This window comes from Choloepus didactylus, chromosome 12 (assembly GCF_015220235.1).
Source record: "Choloepus didactylus isolate mChoDid1 chromosome 12, mChoDid1.pri, whole genome shotgun sequence".
NCBI lineage: Eukaryota > Metazoa > Chordata > Mammalia > Pilosa > Megalonychidae > Choloepus > Choloepus didactylus.
Window position 1 is genome coordinate 39390562 of NC_051318.1, and position 12915 is coordinate 39403476.

Sequence of the window (12915 nt, forward strand, 5' to 3'; positions counted from 1 at the left end):
TGGGGCTGAGTTGGGATGGGAGCTAGGGATTTTCGTCATGGCTGCTACAAGGGGATCCCTGAGAGATGCCTTTGGCAAGACTTCTAGAAAATCGCAAGTCAGTGATTAAGTGGGAAGGTGGAAGGTATGGAGGGGGGATTTCAGCCCTTCCTTGGGAATAGTTGCCTTACCTGGGGGTGATCTTATTAATGTACTTGAATCAGAAAATCTAATCATGAATATAAACGCATGTTGTGGAAGACTGAAAAAGAACTGTATGGAAAGCTTTGAAGAATTATCTGTTTCAGGTCCAGTTCTTTAGAATGAAAATCAAGGTAATCTATGGGTTTAAATAACTGAAAATTGGGTTTTATGTTGGTGCCAGAGATTTAATTTTTAACAAATGGAGGCCTACCTGCTTAGGGTTTTAGAACTGCCTTCTGAGATACTAGATGCAGCATCTGAGATGTGTATAGGTCTTTATTCTCTCTGCTGAACTATTCATACCTGAGGGAGACTTCTTGCCTGGTCTACATTTGATCCAGTTAATATTATCTTGTCAGAAAAGGGGGTTATTTAATTAGGCTGCTGCTGAATTTTTCCCTTCAGCAAACTTGTGCCAATATATCCAATTTAAAACACACACTTATGCACACACACATATACACACCTTAAAATCCCTTTCATGATACCATATCTTTCTCCAGCCCTATATCTCTAATATTCTTCACTGTCAGATTTCTGGAAAGTTACCTATATATGGCTTTTCACTTTATTACCCATTCATTCTTCAATCCTCTCTAATCTGGCATTCATTCTCACCTCTCCATTTAAACTGTTAATGTCACCAAAGACCACCCTACTGCTGAAACCAAGTAGAGACTCTTCCGTCTTCATTTAACTGCTCTTGAATCTCATTAGCATTAGCAGTTTGCCATTCCCTCCATAATAAACCACTCTCTTCTCTTGGATTCCCTGATAACACACACACACACATTTTTCTGGCAACTTCTTTTTAGCTCCTTTGCTGGATGCTCTTCTCTGATCTCTATCTGCTGGAGTCTTTTTAGGATTCAGTTTTAGATCTTTTTAATCTACTCTACACTTTTCCTGATATATCATTCAACCCAGGGATTTAAATACTATCTATGAGCTCATGGCTTCCAAGTTTATGTATCTTGCCCAGATCTCTCCTCTGAGCTCCAAATTCTTTTATCTAACTGCTCAGCTGGCCTCTGTATGCAGATGTCTCATAAATTTAGCATGTCTGAACTTTTATCTTTTCCACAGAAATCTGTTTTTTGACATCATTAAATATTAGATGGACATAACCATACCTCTAGTAGTGCTAGCCTAAACTGAAAGCTATGTTGATACCACACTTTCTGTCATTAAATTCCCCAGGTCTAATTCACCAATAAGCAAAAGCAATTCTGCTGCTAAAATGCACCTTATATTTGCCTGTCCATCTCTACTGTCACTTCTCAATTCCTGGTCGCCAATTACCTTTAGCCTTGGCTATGTAATAATGTCCTAACTGGTCTTCTGCTTCTACTCTTAGTCCATTCTCTCTTATTCTGCTGCCAGAGTAAACTATTCCAAATGCTAGTCTGGTCACTCCTCTGTTGAAAATGATTCAGTGGCTTCCCATTGCATTTAGGATAAAGGACCTCTACAATCCAGTCTCTCCAGCTCATCCTTCCCCCTGGCACCATGACCAAACAAACTGGCCTTTCAGTTCTTTGAAGTGAACACATTACACTTTTGTTCTATTTTTGGGCTTTGCACATGTTGTCTTCTCTGCCTAGAAAACTCTTTGCCTGACTCTTTTCATCTTCCAGATCTCAAGGCATGTGTCACTTCTTTAAAAAAATTGTTCAGCTGCTCTTTTTCATATTTCCTGTGCCATCTAAATCAGTTTTCTATTTTAAACCTCTTGTGGATATTTACTTAACATCTATCTTTCCTTCTCAACTGTAAACTCTGTAAGTGAAGAGAACATGTTTGCCTTGGCTATGGGGTACATGGTAGGTGGTCAACATGTTGAATGAATGTTGTCAATCATTAATGAGAAGTGTGTTGGGAGAAATTTTTTCATAAAAATTACTGAAGTACGTAGTTTGTGAATTATTTAATTTTAAAATCAACCATGGTGGAATCAAAGTTATCCATATAAATCCCCTCTCCTTCCTTTGCATTCCAAGGAAATCTTGGAGGGTTTTCTCATGTCATGCATGTGGATGTCATTAGTATTATGAAGAATTAGTAGCAGCTCCTGCAGCCACAATAGGCTAGTACTGGTCATGTCACTTGGCTTCAGTCCAGGATGTGGCTAATATGTTAAACCAAATTAATTTGATAAGGCCTCCTCTCTCACTGCATGGCCTAAAATTGATGTGAATATTGGAAACACACAGCTTTTGCCATGTGTTTGGTTGTCTTATTCAATCTCTGCCTTATTCTGATCCTGATCTTCTTTTCAAGCCTCATTTCTGCCATTTCACCTCACTCTTATTCCCCACTGTCCCATAGACCTCTTAAGGACTCCACACTATAGCTATAGTGAACACCTTTCTATTCTTCAGAAACTCATCCCATCCCATCCCATGCGGCTTCCCCTGCCTGGAATGTTCTTCCCCAACTGGCAAAATCTTACTTATCTTTCAAAGTCTTTGTCAAATTTCTCCTTCTTTGAAAAGTCTTCTTTCTACATATCCTTCACATCACCATTACCTCCTGCACGTGCTAAAGGCAGACTACATTGCCCCTCTCCTTCACGCTCAAAAATCTCTGCTCAGACCCTAAGGAAGCCCTTAATGCTTTGAAGTGTCTTTGTTTTTTGCCTAGTTCTGAACATTTTGTATTATCAACTCTGGAACACAGCACGTACCAGGTATTCAGGAAATGTGTGCCAAATCAAATGTAATACACGTTAGTGCTCCTTTTGCTGTGGTTATATAAATGCTATTTCCATTACACAGATAAATCTTTCACCAAATTTTGTGATAACTCTATATAACATTTATTGTTTCTCACCATTAGGCAACATTTGGTCTAGCCTTATTACCTTGTTCTATTTATCATGTATTTCCAATATAATCAAATAAATCAGGAAGGATTCTGTGGATCAGCTTTGTTCTGACTGACTGAAGCATTAAATAAGGCATTGATTTTATTAACAAAGCTTTCCCAAATGTTTTCTGCCTCAGTTGCAGAAATATTTCAGCTCTAGCATCTATGAGCCAGAATTATCTGGATAATTTCATTAAATATATAATTATGATGTCAGTGTAGAAACAGCCTCAGTTTTTCCATCTGCAAAATGTGAATAATTATGCCTATCACTGACAGAATCGCAATATCAAGAAGAATAATGAGATAACGGCTATAAGAACACTTACAGGAACTCAGAATAAATCTGTCAGAGAATGCCAAGAATTATTATGCTGCTATTTTTGTAAGTGTGTGTGGTTTTTACCACTTTCTGAACATAGCCAAGAAGAATTATAACTACCAGGTTAAAATAATTCCTATCAAAAAAGAAAAAAGAAAACTCCCACCATTGCAAATATGCTAGGGCACCAACTAGGGCAATAATTATATTAGCATGATTTTGGAGAAAAATCTCAATTTTGCCTAATATTTTATATTAATAACTTCACAGCCTGAGGGCAGAATTCCTAAATCTTGCTCCAAATTCACAGTATGTCCATGGGAGAAGTTTAGTAGCATATCAAAAACCTCACTATGAATGACTTTAGAATAAAGAGTAACTTCCAGGAAAACATATGATGCTTTTGTTTCATATTTATGATAATTGTTAAAGAAAATATTCATAGAAAAATCTTTCAGTTTAAAACTAATGGACCCACAGTCTATCAAGTTGTGCAAATATTTTTGAACATAATTACTTAATTTTCAGAGATTTAAAACAACCATGATAATAATTAGATGATTATAATCATTATTGTTTTTAAAACTGGTGGGAAAGTGTGGTTTATGAGAAAGAAAACCTGAAATGAAAACTAGAGCTGAAATAAACACTGAAATTTCTATCATGGATTTCAGGCAGGGGTGGGGTGGAGAGATTCTGCTAATTTCCTTTTAAAATAAAAGGTCCTATACTCTCTTTCATCATATAAGAGAAACATGTAAAAATTTCTTAGAAGTCAAAGTACCATTTCAGAACATGAGATTCACGTCTATCTGCTGTGATACTTATACCACGTTTTAGATGAAAACCCTTCGAATTCAGAAAAGTAAGTGGGCTACATAGGACAGTTTTTATCTCCCAAAGCACACTGAACAGTGTTGCCAGACACACTTGAGCGGATCTTACAGAATCCAGCAGGGGGCAGAAGTACACAATCACAGCAGCCAGTACCACATATCGCTCCTTAATATAAATTTCATCCACAAAAATCAGGTCATTACATAAGGGGTATTATTCACCCTAGCTTTTGAAATATTTAAATGGTTTTCAGGTTAAAGTATTTTGGAAGGAAGATTTTATCAGTGATTTAACAAACCAACCATTACTAGACTGGAGTGTTAACTATGAGTTAAGAGTACTTCTGAGTCCATAGTGCAGACTAGCTCCAGGGTTTTACAGCATTCCCAGGAGACGGTTGTGGCATTATCAATCATTCTTCAGAAACAGACTTGTCTTTTAGCGTTTTCCTTCCTCTGTTTGTATATATATCCCTATTTTTTTTCTCTGAAAATATGTAGTGACGAAAAAGTAAATTAGGAGGCACTTGTAGAAATCACACAGATCTCAAGGTAAGTTTACCTTACAGTAATTATTTTCCACAAACGTTATTTCAAGTGGATTACAAGTACCAATACCACTGTGCTATAACTACACTGGAATGTCACTAATTAAGATTTTAATGGGATGAGAGTGAAGTCGTGATAAGTACTGAACTAGAGATCTCACTCTATAGGTCCATGAATTTATTTATTTTAAGATAGGTGCAGACCTAAAATAAGAAACCTAAGCCTAGAAACCATTTTACTTACATAATTTATATTTTTACTATAATAAATATTGTTGTTAACAGGTTAATAATTCATTTCAAAATATAGATTTTATACAAAGAATATTACAGAAATACTTGTTCGACTCCCTCTGATGAGAGCTCCTGATGTACTACAGTATTTAAGTAAGTGGATAATAAACCTGAAAAATTCAACCACGTGAGTTAGGGTCAGTGAGCTATTTTTAATAAAAATAATAAAAATTATTTTAAATAAAATTGTTATTCATCTATATTTAACTTCAACTCACTATCATGGGATGAAGAATTTTGACTTAGTAACTAAGAACTCAATGGACAGGTTTCCCACTGAAGATAAAGTTACTCCCTAGATATAACATAGGCTTTTGACTCTTTTAGGGTCAAAATCACAGCGATTTGTGGTGTCTGTGTGTGTTTGTGTTTGGGGTATGTATGTGTGTGGTCAGGGCAGTGGGTAAAAAAAAAAGGGGGAGGGCTGACATGGATTGTACTTCTGTTTCTTCACTGTTATCTGATATTTGATGTCATGCTCTAAAGGAGAACTCTATGAATTCCACATACAGAGGCCTGGTGGTGTAATGTTATTATGTAAATTGGGCTTGTTGTAGGGAAACCAGATTCTAGGTCTTTTCTTTATTAGTTGTACCACCTTGGGAAGTCACTTCATGTTAAGGGGGCCTCAGTTTTCTCATCTGTAAAACAATCAATTGGATGAGCAGATCACTAAGAACCCTTTAAACTCCAAGATTCTATAATTAATATAATTGATCTCTTAGTGCAATGATAGAGTTAATGCACCTCAGCACCTAATATTATCAGGCATTGACTTAGAAACCGAGGATAAGAGCTTTATTTATTTGTGAACTTGGTGGAAGTACAGAAGGATGGAGAAAGAGAGAATGAATATAAAAATATGATTAGAGGATTGCTTTAATTTGAATAGCCTAGCTTTTCTTTCTTTTTCTTAGTGCTCTGAATAGGAGTAGAAAAAGGTTAGTATTTACTTTAATTGCTATTTTTAGGTCATTAAGTGTTAACCACAAATTTCAGTTGTCACACAGAAACCATCTTACTTACATAAACAGTTTTACATGGCTTGTATAAGTTCAAGAAACCAAAAGCCCTAACTGCTATTTGTTTCTCCTGGGTTAAACTGTCACTTAACTCTACAAAATATTTGGCTTTAGAATCCTAACAGTCTTTAGCTATCATTCAAAGCAATGTAAATACATCTAGATAGCTAGGACAATGATGAGTTTCAGGCCGTATTGTACCTTTTAAAAGCAAACTAGATGCCACCAAACAGCTTAAAGGAATGAGAAGAAAGCACATGACCAGACGGGCACACGAACACAGGACTTGAACGGTAAGGGCACATACCTGTTGGGATAAATGCGGTGTGCTGCTGCAACTGTGCATTGGTTAGAGCCTGCTGGTAGTGCAAGACGCTGGGATTAAAGACCGCACTGGCACCGTTGCTTTTTTCAAGTGCTTGTCTCTTTGGTAAAGGATGAAGAGCACCAGGAGGAAAAGCCTACAAATGAAGAATTTGATAAACATGTATAACTTAAAGTAAACACACATTCAGTGTCCACAGAGATAATCAATTGCAACATTCTTTTAAAAAATGACAGCTAAGAAGATGCCTTTGCCATGCACCTTAATTTAAACAGCGGCAATGTAAAATGAGTGAGAATTTGTTATTGAGAGCGAAAGCATGATTTCTGTAACCCAAATGGTAGCATCTCAACTAAGGAAAAGAAAAACTATCAAGCAACAACAAAAAATTGGCTTCAGCTTTTAAAATGAGTTAAACTATTCTAAGGGGGAAAAGAAGCATTTGTGTTATTATTAATACCTATTCTTTTCTTTAACTAAATGGTAATTTGTTGACTTTAAAGGTTAATAAGAATTATAAAGAGCATTTTCTGAGCCACGTAATTTAAGTTTGTTTCACTTTTTTGGAAAAGGTGTTAAAATTTGTTAGGATTAATTTATTTCACATATTACATATGAAAATGAGATGGCTAAACACCTTATTGAATTTTTTTCATAAATTAATAATAATGATTGTTTGCAACCAATATTTTACACGTAATACAAATCTCAGATGGTTCTCTGAAAAGCTACATGCAAAGCGAAAGGTGAAAGGTCAAAGTACCAGGTCTACAGTTGCTTCGAGAGGTCGCTTCATTGCTTTGGCAGTCGACTGAGTCTTTTAATAACAGGCAGCGAGCACATGATGGCAGTGGGCCAATGGGATTCAAGCGAATTAACATACAGGTAAACAGCAAGCAGAGGTGCATCATGGGAACGGCATTGCATTGTGGATAGGTGAGAAGGAAAAAAATATTCTGAATGCAATATACAACGTACAAAACACTAGGCATGCACAACAACAAAAATGTTCTCTAAAGAAATGAATATTACACCTTAAATTAGTATTGAAGCAAAAAATGCATCTACTATACCTTAGTTAAAAGCATATAAGAGAGTAAAATATAGATGTTTGAAATTCAGGAAAGTTAATTAAAACAGCAGCTTGCATACACACCATAAGCATTTTTTTATATTGCGTCAGAAAAAATGCAAAACTTTTAAGGGCCATAGGATTGAAGAAAGTCTGATAAGTTAGTTTTCAAATATAAAATAGTAAATGTATTAAATTATAAAAGCCAAGTTGAAAAATTTTATAAAAATAATTTTTTTTAGTTCAGATCTAACCTAACAAAATGAAGTGTCAAACTGAGACAAAAAATTCAGGCAAAAAAATATTCAAACACAAGATTATTTAAGCAAAATTGTTTGGGTTTGGATCTTTATTTTTTGTCTGAATCATGTGCATAATTGTCTCAGTTCTCTTCACTCTGCTAGTATGGATCTTGCAATTGGAATAAGTTTCCAAGGTTAAAAAGTTTTGAATTTGAATAGTAAATGTATGAAGTTTCCCATTTTTATTCCATTATACTGCCTGTAATGACTAACTTATCATCCAAGTTTTCTACTACATTTGAAATTATAATTTAATTTATTTCAACAAACTTACCTGATTACACTAAGGAAATACCCTTTAAAAAGGTATTCATTGTCTTCAGGTACCAAAATAATTTATATTTAGTAATTCTATTTGTAGTTTTAGCTATGATCAGTGACCGACCCACTTAATGAGAATGTAGAACTCTTGGCTAGAATAAGTACAATAGCTAAAAATAGCAAATAGCTAAAGATAGCAAAGAACTACTTGAAAGATTAGAAGTAAAATAGCTTTAACTTATACTTTGGGGTAGATAATTGCCTTTAAACAGTTGATATAATAGCAAATATTGATTGCTTTAGACCACAATGAAAAATTTTCCTATTCCTTGATAATTTTTGTAAAAATCTAAAAATTGTATGATGGCATTCTGTGAAAATAAAGATGGTCAAAGGAATAGCTCCAATGCACATAAAAAAAGAAATATCCCTTTTTCTATGTTTAGCACAATAGATAAATCCCTAAGATTCTTCCAATAAATACTAATGTTATATCCCAAACTTCTGATGTAGAACTATGGCCTTTGACATGAAATGGGAGAGAACTTAGCCCTAAGAATAGAAACAAATAATGATTTTTTTCCTTGGCAAACAAGGGTTGCTCATCACCATATGATGATTCAGGATAAAATGTATGAAGATGATAGGAAATAAGATACAGAGCTATGAAGTGGAAAGAGACTAGAAATAATGTGGGAGAAATAGTTGGCTAGAGAAGAGATTTAGTATGATCAATGGAAAAGAGCATGTTATAGAAGGCAGTTAATACAGAAGCCATCAAATATGAAGTCCATGTTCTGAAAGTATAATTGTGAATAATTTTAGAAACCAATTAGCCTGAAATAAGAAAGCTTATGTGTACTAGGTATTCTCTCCTCAAATGTAATTACACAATCATGTAATTTCCATGACACCATTTAAAAAAATATTTAGTCTCAATACAATTTTACACTGTTAATTAGTGCAGGTTATTCTATCTATCTCTATCTATCTATCTATCATAAAGAAGTCTTTATTAACTAAACAAGGTGATATAAACTTGTTCTCATAGAATGTACTAAGAACATCAGCTGGATGGTAAGCTCAAAATTGTTTTGGCCTAAACTTTCTGGACTCAATTTTTCCCCCTCATTGTTTCAGTGCATAGTGAGTTATAGAATGAAATCTATTTCTCCCTTGGTTTGATCTTTTCTAATATGCTGACAGGAAGAGTGATTATGTCTCCAATGGCTGGTATTTATGAAAATACTTTGATTAGCAAAGTTTATTTAATGAAATCTCCAAGTAGAATAAGAAATATTAAATATTTCTCCTTAGGATAATCACCTGGAAGAGTAATGTTCTCTTTTTTCCTATATTAGTTTGATGAAACTAAATTTCTACAGAAATTAGAATAATTTAGGAATGGGAAGAAACTAAGAGCTCTAAATTAAGCAGACTAGTGACAACATATCCCTCTCTACCACTCTGTAGTGTGAGGTATCTTTCTTAAATGTCTTTCATCTTTTCTTGGTTTTTCAAGTAAACACTAGGCTCTTGGAAGGCAGGGTATACATATGAACATCCTGTACATCCCATCCTATAAAGTATACATATAGGAACGTATTAAAAAATCTTTGAATAATCATGTTATTACTTTTTAGTATCCAAATTTTCAGTTTGACTGCCACCATATATTTCTATTGAAAGATCTTCCAGCTTGGAACAGATTTCAGAGATGACCAAGCCCAGTGGCTCTCAGGAGCCCTCTCAGGTGCCAATGCAGAGAAAGAGGTTTCCATTAATTGAGCCCCGATATGCCAGACACTTGACATGCATTCTTGCAGGTCTTACCAACATTTCTGATCCTCTGCTCCCTTCTAGGTCCACTCCAGCTTTGTGCAAATGGATGAATAAGTCAGAGCAGGCCCTGCATGCAGCCAGGTTATTCCTTTTCTGGTTCAGGGAATAAATTTGACTGTGGGTCAAGGCGAGCAAACCAAGGGCCCATGCCAGGCATTTACAGGCAAAGACCAAAACTGAGAGGTCAGGAAACTCTGACAACAACAATCAGAGCTGTCACATTAACATGGAATAAAAGGATATAGAAAGGAAGGACAGAATTTCAAGTCCTACATATTTTCTTGAACAACTGATATCCAGCAGATAGCAGCTTGTCTTGTTTCTTTTTAGAAAATAGTTTTCTTCCTGTGCTATCCCATTTTGGTGTGTGTGAAGAAAGACTGCTTACTTTATGATCAGATGCCTTTTGTGTTAAAACTACCAAAAAGAAGCTTTGTCTGGCTTGTTTTCACATTTTAAAATTCTGGCAAGGATGATGCTCATATTTTAAGAAGTATTGTAAAGGAAGAAGGCACTACAGGAACTAAATGTCTCTTTTCCTGGAATCAAAGCTCTAAATTCCTTCTTAGGGTCCAGTTCACCAAAAGAAGGGGGAATACCCCTGGACAATAATAAAAACTGTACTACAGAAATTCTTTGGGTTTAGATATAGAACTCAGATGAATGGAATATATTATATCTTCTGACTGCCCTTATCACTTCTGCTTATTCTTTTAAATAAAAAACAAAATAGTTTTTCATCAGTGTGCTGAGTAATCTTACTACTACAATAAAAATACCTTGACCTTATCCAACTGCACCGAGGCTGGTTTCAAATGAGCCTCTCACTTCAACTAAAAAGCCATGACAGATTCAGTAATTTTCATGTCCTTGTCAGAAAGAAGCTGACTTTTGTTCTGAAACTACATTTCTTTGAGTTATGTTTGAAGATGCAAACCATCTTAGTTTGAAGATACTAACTCCCCTGAAATATGAGAACTCCAAATTTGGGCATAGTGTAACAATCCCAGAAACTCTGGGTACTATCTATACTGACATCCATTTCAATAACCTTTATGCATCTTGATGAATGTAAGGTGAAATGTTTAGAAGGGCACATAAGAGAGTACAGTCTTGATTTAAAAATTTGAGACTGAAGAATGACCTGTATGTATAAATGGCCATTTCTTCTTTTATCCCTTTAATTCAGGTCATCTACCACTGACATATTCTAGGTGCATTGTTTCTTAAGTGATTGATGTCTATATTGATTGTAACTGTTAGAACTAGTACTTCTAGGGAACAAGCAGATAAAATTAGGGATCAGATAAAATCAGTGAGTCACTGTTAGTACTAGGTCACTGTTAGCACTAGGGTGTGTTGTATTAACAGGTATTTGAGGTGTAGGAACTAGTCTTTTCATATGCCCAGAACCTTGTCTCATAACTTCTTATCCCATAGAGACGACCATTTTGATCCAGGTTGAGCCTATTACCCTGACCAAAGGGACTGGCCCCAAATTGACCTTAACTGTGTCCCCCACCTCAAAAAAAAATTGGAGCTGTTAGAGATGATACCATTTCCTCTTGTCAAAAACTGTAAGACTGTGTCCCTATAGATGTCTGTGGTAAATTGAATTATGCACCCTAGGGGGGAAAAAAAACAAAAATATATTCTTAATCTTAATCCATTCCCTGTGGGTATGAACCCATTGGAAATAGAATCTTTTGAAGATATTATTTTTAGTTAAACTTTGGCCAACTGAATCAGGATGGATCTTAATCTTTGTCCTGGAGGCCTTACAAAGAGAAAAGCTGCAGGAAGGAGCCAGAAGATAGAAGTCAACAGAACTGGGAAGAGAAATGAGAGGATTTGCCATGTAACAGGAAAACCAAGGAACCCAAGGATTGCCAGTCAGCCAGAATACTACCAACCCTGTGAGGAAGCAAGTCTCTGAAACTGTGAGCCAATGCATTCTAATGGGTTGTTAAGCCAACCCATTGTGTGGTATTTGTCATAGCAACCTGGAAAGTAAGACAGTATCTAGAGCCATGGTCTGTGAGAATGGAGCTGACATACCAAGAGAAGCAGAGAGGAAAAAGATAGAGGAGAGAGAGCCACTGGTTTTTAAGTTCTTGGATCCAGACATACCTGAGCCTGGTTTTATTTCCATCATCTCTATGGATTGGTTATATGATATAGTAAAGTCCAATTTTTTCATTTAAGCTAATTCACTTGGGTTTTTATGTCTTTCTTCCAGAGCCCTGACTAGTCTTTGGAACAGATAGATACCTAGTTATCATTTATAATATTAATACTATGGAAAAATATGTTCTTAGTGCCTCACAATCAACATACCAATTAGGATAAGTTGGGGCTGGCCTAGAAGAATGATTACTATGAAAAAAAATTCTCATAGAATGAGATCATCAGTATATGGATGGTAAAATGGATTGCACCCTGGAGAAATGTATAAAAGACCTAATTTGCTTTCAAAAAGGATTCCTCTTTCATCATCATTATGTTATCAATTTACTCCCATGCCCATCCCTTTCCCCAATTATAATCAATTTTGGAAACTACTTTTTTACTAGAGAGAGAAAAAAGGAGAATTTCTTTGTTTTGTGCTGACCCTCTTGTGTGAATGCATGCATCCCCACATATATAGATCTTCACACATTCAGAAAATTCAGTTAGGTCCAACGACATAAGAAAGAGAAGAACATGAGAAAATTTCACTAAAGGGACAGGACTATAAGAAAAGACAAGTAAGTGAGACAGATGAAAGACCAAAAACTTATGCTTGGGTATATAAGCTCAGGTGGTAAAGGTCTGTGTAATCACAAACTCCACACCAAGGGGTGATCACAGAAGGGCCGACTCTATGCCTTTCCCTCTGTATCCCCAGTGCTTACCATTGGGTCAGACCCTTTTAAGTATTTGTGGAAAGAATGTTGAGTAATGATGAACTTGTTTGTATGACAGCTACCCTCCCATTTTGATCAGTTATCAATGTATGAGGTGATGGTCGCTAATTAGAACAACCTTCATCTCTGAAGCC

At 35.6% G+C, this 12915-nt stretch overlaps 1 protein-coding gene across 9 annotated transcripts in view; it reads right to left on the bottom strand.

Annotated features, from left to right (window-relative positions):
* Positions 1–12915, bottom strand: part of MBNL2 (muscleblind like splicing regulator 2) — a 167572-nt gene that overhangs the window by 25442 nt on the left and 129215 nt on the right. For 5 of the 9 annotated variants that reach the window (XM_037800522.1, XM_037800517.1, XM_037800519.1 and 2 more), the window contains exons 6-7: positions 7162–7215; positions 6381–6534 (exon numbers count right to left, since the gene is read on the bottom strand). In XM_037800522.1, coding sequence (XP_037656450.1) covers positions 6381–6534; positions 7162–7215 — 208 coding nt within the window. The remainder of the gene's footprint in view (positions 1–6380; positions 6535–7161; positions 7216–12915) is intronic. The other 4 variants (XM_037800526.1, XM_037800521.1, XM_037800523.1 and 1 more) reach the window with 1 other exon arrangement.